The sequence below is a fragment of the Pteropus vampyrus genome, unplaced genomic scaffold (assembly GCF_000151845.1).
Source record: "Pteropus vampyrus isolate Shadow unplaced genomic scaffold, Pvam_2.0 Scaffold157, whole genome shotgun sequence".
NCBI classification, from domain to species: domain Eukaryota; kingdom Metazoa; phylum Chordata; class Mammalia; order Chiroptera; family Pteropodidae; genus Pteropus; species Pteropus vampyrus.
This window is the reverse complement of record NW_011888938.1, coordinates 913,382-920,889: the sequence shown is the minus strand read 5'-3', so window position 1 is coordinate 920,889 and position 7,508 is coordinate 913,382. Positions and strand designations below refer to the sequence as shown.

General features: G+C 66.7%; 1 protein-coding gene across 1 annotated transcript; it reads right to left on the bottom strand.

Annotated features, from left to right (window-relative positions):
* Nucleotides 1-5,054: 5,054 nt before the first annotated feature.
* LCN8 (lipocalin 8) lies at nt 5,055-7,486 on the bottom strand. The gene is made up of 6 exons (XM_023536457.1): nt 7,403-7,486; nt 6,248-6,378; nt 5,759-5,829; nt 5,368-5,472; nt 5,202-5,291; nt 5,055-5,104 (listed from the first exon to the last, which is right to left on the bottom strand). Exons 1-6 carry the CDS (start codon nt 7,484-7,486, stop codon nt 5,055-5,057), a joined length of 531 nt encoding a protein of 176 aa, XP_023392225.1.
* Between the last annotated feature and the right edge of the window lie 22 nt (nt 7,487-7,508).

Here is a 7,508-nt window from a genome sequence, read left to right as displayed (position 1 = left end):
GCACCTCCCTGTGGGACAGAGACAGCGTGAGGGGCTGCAGGACCGGTGCCGGACCCCACGCGCAGCCCAGAGCTGGCCCAGAGTGGACAGCTGAAGGCCTTGCCCCTCGGGAGGCCCCCAGCTCTGAGAGGCGCTGCTGTGTGGGCCTTGGCTGTGGCGGCCGCAGACGCCAGGTCCCCCTTCCCCGTGTGAGGGGAGGAGAGAGCGCAGCCCCTCGAGGCCGGGCGGCCCAGCTCGGGGTGGAGGCCGGAACTCACCTCACGCAGCAGGTCCACACAGGTCACTGTGGACAAAGGAAAGGGTGAGACAGGACAGGCGGGGTGCCATAGGGACCGACTGACCCCGGGCCCCGGCACTCACTGTCCTGGGCGAGCAGGTGCACATCCCTCGACGAGAGCCCCCGCTCCCTGGCCGCCTGATGGAACCTCTTCAAGGCTTCCTCGCTGTATTTTAGGTCCCGGGCTGTGCGGGACAGAATGCCAGCTGGGGACAGAGGCCCCTCCCTGCCTACCCTGTCTCCTCTCTGCCCCAGTCTGTCCTCCCTCTCTGCCCCCTCACAGAGCCGGGGGTCCCCAAGGGGAGAGTGGACTGTGGCACAGGCCGAGCAGTGGACCCTGCCCCGGCTGGCCCCAGCCCAGCTCACTGTAAAGCTTCAGGACTCTGTGGCTGGCTGCTCCTGTGTGGAGCACGATGTCCATGATGGTGTAGGTCTTGTAGTCCGTGGCCACCACCGAAACCTCTTTGCTCCCTAGGAGACAAAGCCAGCCTAGAACTCCCCTCCTCACCACGGACCACCCCCACCCCGAGAGCACACCCCACCTTGCACACGCATACGTGTGCACACACGCACAGACACGCACACACACACACGCATACATGTGCACACACGCACACACGCGCACACACACTCAGAGGGTCTGAGTAGGCCTCTGGGTTTCCTAAGGGATCCCCTGAGGATGGACAAGGAGCTCTGCTGACCAGGGCATCGGATGTTTCCTAGGTGCACAGAGGAGGCGCACGGCTCTTCAGGGGTCCTGGGCTGAGGCCCGAGGCTGGGACCGGGGTGGTCACCCCGGGGCACCCAAGGGGTCCTGGCATGGAGCTGCATGCTGAGGGCTCTGGCCTGGGGTGATCGGGAGTGCCATGCCGAGGCTGAGTCCCCCCAGGAGAGAGTGGGGTTGTCCCCCTCCCAGACCCTCCAAGACTGGCGTGGGCTGAGGAGGGGCCCAGAGAGGCAGGACAAGGCGCCCCGTTGAATCCGGCCTGCTGGGCACCATCCTGACATGGCGGCCGAGCATCGGGGGGCCGGCGCTGACCCCTGCGGGGGGCGGTGCACCTTACCCGTGTCCTTGGCAACCCTGAACGTGCCAGGGGTGTCCCCCTCCTGGGCCAGGCTCTTCTCCTTCACGCAGAGGCTTTTGCTGGGGAGCACAGGTGCCTGCCAGCCGGGCGCCTGGGACAAGGGAGCCCCGGACAGCAGGCCCCTTCCGCCCTGGAAGAGTGCCCGCGCCCCCGCTCCCCGGCCACATGCGCGTCCAAGAGGAGGTGGGCCAGGCCATGTGCACGAGCCAGCAGACAGGACTGCGAGCGCGGGCCCCCAGGCCCTCACGGCACAGGCTCTGTCCGCAGGGCGGACACCTGGCAGGGGAGGGGTCCCGGGGCAGAGCTGGAGGTCAGAGTTCACTCACGAACCGTCTGAGGAGGGAGTGAGGGCCCCTTCCCTGGAGGGGTCTACCCTTAGCATCCCTCTGCCCCAAACCATCATCCTGAAGGGTGACCGTGTGGGTGGGGGACGTGACCAGGGAGGCGCCCCACTCACTTGTCGTAGACAGTGGTCAGGGCCAAATGGCTCCCGTCCGGCTCCACCACCACGGCCCCCACCTTTCTCGCCTTCTGGGCTGAGCCCAGGGGCTCCGTCTCGGAGGCAAAAGCAATCTCATACCAGAGGCCTGAAAACTGGGGGCACAGGGAGTCTGCCTCAGGAGCGCGGGCCTCCAGCCAGGCCCCCCCCCCGACAAGTGCACAGCGCCCCGCACTGCGGAGCTGGCGGGGGCTCCGGGGAGGGTTCTGGGGGACTCCCGGCGTTCGGGATGGGGCGGGCCCCCACGGCAGGCGCCCAGAACCGGCACCTTGACAAAATCAAGTCCCTTCAGCACCACGTCCTGTTTGCCAGCCACCAGCGACACGCAGAGCCCCAGCAGGGCGAGCACAGTGCCCTTCATGTCCAGCGAGTGAGTGGCTGGGGCCAGCTCCCCCAAAACACAGGGGCCACGGCCCCAGGCCCCGGGCTTATATCCTTCCCCGTGGGTGCTCAGAACAGGCACAGGCTGGCATCATTAAGCAGGCTGGCAGCACGTGGCACACCCGCCGCCGGCAGCCGCGCCCGCCCACCAGGCCCGAGGGGGAACCGCCCACCAGGTGGCGGGTCATTTGCTCATCAGCTATCACATTGGTGACTACCCAGCTGGGCCACCGCCTCCCTGCTGATGGCCCCCCAGGGCTCTCAGACTGTGAGTCCTGTGGCCGGAGGGCAGTGCCAGGCTGCAGACGGAGGGGGCAGGACAGGAAGGGCATGACCCATGTGGGCACCGTGACTCTGGGCAAACTCACTCCGGGAGAGCACGCTACGACAGTCTGCGGGTGCACGGACGACAGGCTGGGACAGTCACAGTGCCGGGACCCAGTGGCTGCCCAGAATGCTCCAAGCAGGGAGCCCTCAGCTTCCGTGAGTGGTGTCACCACCCGCATGGCTGGCATAGGCCCGTTACATGGCCCCACATTCCCCTTCGGGGCCCAGGACATGCGGACGACATGGGCACATGCACCCGAGGGCCTGCAGGCTGGGCAGGCACAGGGCCTCTGGTCAGCAGGGCAGGACGGAGGACATGGGCGCCCACGCTGTGCTGACCCCACATAGCCCGGCCCAGCGCAGGGCTTCAGGCACAAGGAGTGGGCTGGGACATCCTGCCTTTGGGCCCTGCCAGCTGGCCTACTGAGTCCTTTGAAGATGCCATAATGGTCTGCGAATGGCCAACCAGCCACGTCCCCACCCAGCTAGGAGCCCAAGGCGCCCACCTCCGGGCATTCTCACTCTGTAAGCACAGAATTATTCCCCCGGGCGGGGACCAAGTCTCCTCCTACAGGTAAATGCTGCGTGGGGGGCGGGAGACACCTGCCAAAGTTCACCCAGCAGCTGTCATGGCCCTTGACCCTCACCCCACCCCAAGTGCTATCATCCTCCTCACCCTGCAGGGCACAGACAGGGAGAAAGGTGGGGCCTTCCCAATCCGAGCCACGGTTCCCAAATTGTGAGGGGTGGGGAAGAGACAGAGACAGAGAGAAAGAGATGGAGACAGAGGAGGTGGGGTGCGGGGAGACGGAAGAGCCCCACGAAGAATGCAGAAGCGACACTTGGGGTCCCACTGCAGGGGAGCCGAGTGCTTGGGCCCCACTCAGTGCGGCGGCCCGTCTGATCTGATGGCCCTTCATTTACATGCGTTCCTCTTGGCAAAGGCGCCAGGGCCACACGCCTGGACTGGTAGACACCGGAACTGAAGGGCCGGCCCGGGCCGGTGGGGGAGGCCTGGCCGCTGGACCGCGTGCCTTGGCTGTCCCTACTCCCCACCTTCACGACCGGTCCTATGTTCCTCCCGCCACCACCCCCGGTGGTCCCAAAAGTGTTAGTGATTTGATCTTAGAACTGTGGGATGACGAGGTGTGTGGGAGCCTCAGAGCCCACCTTCCTCCCCGACCCCGAGCAGTGCTCCGCCCCAGCCCCTGGGCTCTGGGCTCAGGGAGGTCGGCCCTGGTCCTTCAGCAGGAGCTGGAACAGACATCCAGGGCAACGGGGCTCACAGCAGCCCCCGAGCAGCGCCCTCTGGGCTGTTTGGCCTGGCAGCCACCGGAGTGCCGGAGGGAACTCTGTCCACTTAAGCTGCTGCTGACTCGCCACCCCCGAGGCCCTCAGAGCCAGGTCCAGCCTGGGCACATTTCAAAGACCCCTGCTGGGCCCCGGAGGAAGCCCGGGTGAGCCGGACGTCAGGCCAGACCCAAACACCTGTCTCTGTCCTGGGGCTGGCAGGGTCTGGAAGGCTCCCTCCTCCCTCATGTCCATGACCCTCTGCCCAGCTGCCACTCAGCCACCAGGCCCACTCCGGTCTCTGCTCAGGGGACCTGGCCCAGGCTGGCCCCGGGCTCTCAGGAGCAGGACAAGACTTAACAGGGAGGGTGACTTTAGGGAGCCTGATGCAGCTCTGAGAGGCAGGGCTGACCGGGGATGACCTTGGGCAGGAGGAAGAGGGCGGGGGGCTGTCACCCCGCATCTGAGCCGCGTGGCCCGACTCAGCCCCTTCGGGCCGAGGTGCAGCAGGGGTGGCATCCGTCACCGTCACGCTCAGAAGTGATGTCACAGGAAGCGGCATAGACCACCCACAGTCAGATTTGCTGTCGACCGGGGCAGCCACGGAAGACGCACCGTCCCACCCGCCACCCCCCGGCCCCCAGGAAAGACTTGGGGCAGCGGGTTCGGTGGCGGGTTTATTTGGAGCGGGGCAGGGGCAGGAGGGCGGGCTGGGCAGGGCTCGTGGCGTCCCGGCCCGGGCACGGGCTAGATCAGCTCCTGTGACACAGAGGGCAGGACTCAGGCGCTGCCCGCTCCGAGGGCCCGGGCAGCCGTCAGGGCCACGGCCGTGACCGTGTCTCGGCCCTGTGGGCTTTGAGCAAAGCGCGACCCAGTTTCTCCACCTGCAAAGCGGGTGACGGCCCCCACCTCTGGGGCTATGTTGAGACGGAGGGGTCGGGCGGCTGTCGGGTTGGCATGTGTGGGACGCGGGGACCTGAGCCGGTGCCGACAGGGCCCCACCCGGGCGGGCCGTGAGCGGGCAGAGTCACCAGCTGCCCTGCACACCCTGCTGGGCAGAAAGGTGGGACCGGGGCCCAGGATCCTCCACGCCCCCACCCGGCCCTGCCCTAGGTCCCCGGCCCCCCGCCTGGCAGCCTGTTGTCATCACTCTGAGGCCCAGGATCTGCAGGACCTGGGGACTGGACCCGGGGACTCAGCACGGACGGGGAAGGCTCACCTCCTTCAGGAGCTTGGCGCACCTCCCTGTGGGACAGAGACAGCGTGAGGGGCTGCAGGACCGGCACCCGACCCCACGCGCGGGCCCCCAGCCCCCTGAGCGACCCCGAGGCCCGGGGCTCACCGTGGCGGGCCACCAGGTAGAGTCCGGTGTCTGCCGTCAGCTCCCGGAACCTCCAGAAGCCCGGTCCATACTCGTCCTCGAGGCTGCGAGCTGCGGGGGCAGCGGGGGCTGAGCGGGGACCCAGCGGGCCCGCGTCGCGGCTCAGCCCGCGCCCCAGCCAGCTTACTGAAGTACTTGAGCACGTGGAAGTCCTTGCCCTGCCAGTGGAGGGACAACCTCAGGATGGAGTAGCGCTCGTAGTCCGTGTCGATCACATGAATCTCCCTGTGGCCTGAGGAGCAAGCGGGAGGGGCGGGTCTGTGCGCAGACCGCACCCCTCGGAGGCGGGGCTCTGCGATCGGATCCGCCCCCCACCCACCCGGCCACCGCCCGCCGGAGCCCCGGGGGTGGGGGAGGGAGCACCCGAGCAGCCCTTGGAGGACGTCGGGTTTGTTGAGCGCATGCGAGTCTGGGGCAGGAGGACGAGCGCGGGGCACAGTGTGGGGAACAGCAAGGCCCAGGGCCGCGGCGCTCAGGGCGGGCGTTCGTCGCTGCGGCGACAGCGCAACGGTTCTTACCAGGAAACACGAACTTGCCCGAAACATTCATTTCTGAGCCCACTATGTTTTCCGTCTCACAACTTCCTGAGCTGAAAGGCAGCAAAGCGCTTGTTAGGAGCACGCCAGCCTGCATCCCTCGCTGGGCACATTCAGGGCGGTGGGCAGGGCCGTCTTCAGGAAGAAGCTGGAGCAGGACCCGCAGGGCGAGCAGAGCAGTGGCAGCCGCGCCGGCCTCTCCCCCAGGGCTCCTGACCTCCACAGAGCCACCTGCCCATTCGCCCAAGCTCCCTTCTTATAAATAATAATAAACTCTCTTATCTTCGAAACAGCATGCAGCTCTAGGAGCCTGAGCGTCCTGCCTCTGATGGAGGGCTGGGTCAAAGTCTTGGGCAGTGGACACAGGGAGAGCTGGTCCACCAAGGCGATGACACCGTCTAGATCCCACAGCCACAGCTGGTGTAGCCAGGCTGCTCCCAGGCACCCCTACCCCAGCCCCAGACCCCACACCTGCTATATGCAGCCTTCACGGTCAGCTCATGCCCACTCAAGGTCAGGAATAAGGCCTCCAGCCTCTTCGGGGTCATCAGTGCCAGGCTTTGGTTGGAGGCCACACCAACTTCTCGCCAAAATCCTACAATCTAGAGAAAAAACCTAGAGTACCCCATCTGGGGCAGCCAGACAGAGATCCCCATCCCTGGGCTCCAGGGGGTGGACCCCCCCCCCCCGCAGGACTCCCCAAGCAGGGAGGTGGCAGGCTCTGAAAGGTCAGCGGACAGCCACAAGGCTCAGCGGCAAAGCGGCCGGTGGTCACCCCCCCCAGGCCGTCAGATGGTGATGCCCACGGGGGAGCCCCTCCGCACTCAGGCCTGGTCCCAGGAGAACGGCCTCCGCTGTCGCCTGCCTTGGGAGGAGGGTGCCAGAGGGCAGTGGCGGATGGACTGGGGAGTGCCAACTGAAAAGCTCCAGAGAGCAAATGGCTCTGCGGGGCCGTGGGCAGCCAGCAGCCCCGTCCCCACAGGAGAGGCACAGCTGTGCCCGGCCTCGGGAGGGAACTCCCGCGTTCAGAAACCCACCTAGAACCCAGAACTTCTGCCTCAAACTTCTGAAAACCCACCCTTTTTGCAAGAGAAAAGAATCCATGTCCCTAACATCCACCATCTCTGAACCTGCTGGGCCAAGAGAACCAGCAGGTAACACGGACCCAGCAAAGAAAGAGCCCAGGCCTAAGGGCATCTAGACGGGCCCAGAGGCCCTGGCCACCATCCGCACGGGGCGGGCCCCCTCTGGTTTCCACAGTGCTTGGGGCCACCGACCTGGGAGCGGGAAGTGGTGGGGGGAGGTGGGGTGGAGCATACTGAGACTGGGAGGCCCTGGAGGCCCCAGGGGACCAGCTGCTGTGGCTGAGGACATGGGCCTGCCCACAGGAGACCCCCAGGGCAGGCACTGGCCCTGCCTGTCCCTGGGCACTTCCCTCCAAGGGCCAGGACCAGGTGGGCTCAGACCCTTAGCCACCTGCCAGTGTGGGGTCAGCCTAGGTGGGTCCCCGGGCCCCCGAGGTAGCTGCGCCAGCACAGCCGGGGGCTGGCGGGATGGGGCACTGGAGTCGCTGGATGCTCAGGCCCCTCCCTGCCCGGCCTCTCCAAGACAAGGAAGAGAAGCCACCTTCTGCAGCTCCAGGTCCGGCCCGGCCGTCTCCGCCCACACCATGGCGACGCCCAGGATGGCACTCAGCAGCCCGGCCTCCATCGCCGGTCAGTGCGCCCAGCGC

Coding starts and splice junctions, on each gene's coding strand:
- LCN8 (XM_023536457.1), bottom strand. CDS start 7,486: ATGGAGGCCGGGCTGCTGAGTGCCATCCTGGGCGTCGCCATGGTGTGG. Junction 5,473..5,758: donor GGGCAAGTTCGTGTTTCCTG/GTAAGAACCGTT, acceptor CTTGCTCCTCAG/GCCACAGGGAGATTCATGTG. Junction 5,105..5,201: donor CTACCTGGTGGCCCGCCACG/GTGAGCCCCGGG, acceptor TCTGTCCCACAG/GGAGGTGCGCCAAGCTCCTG.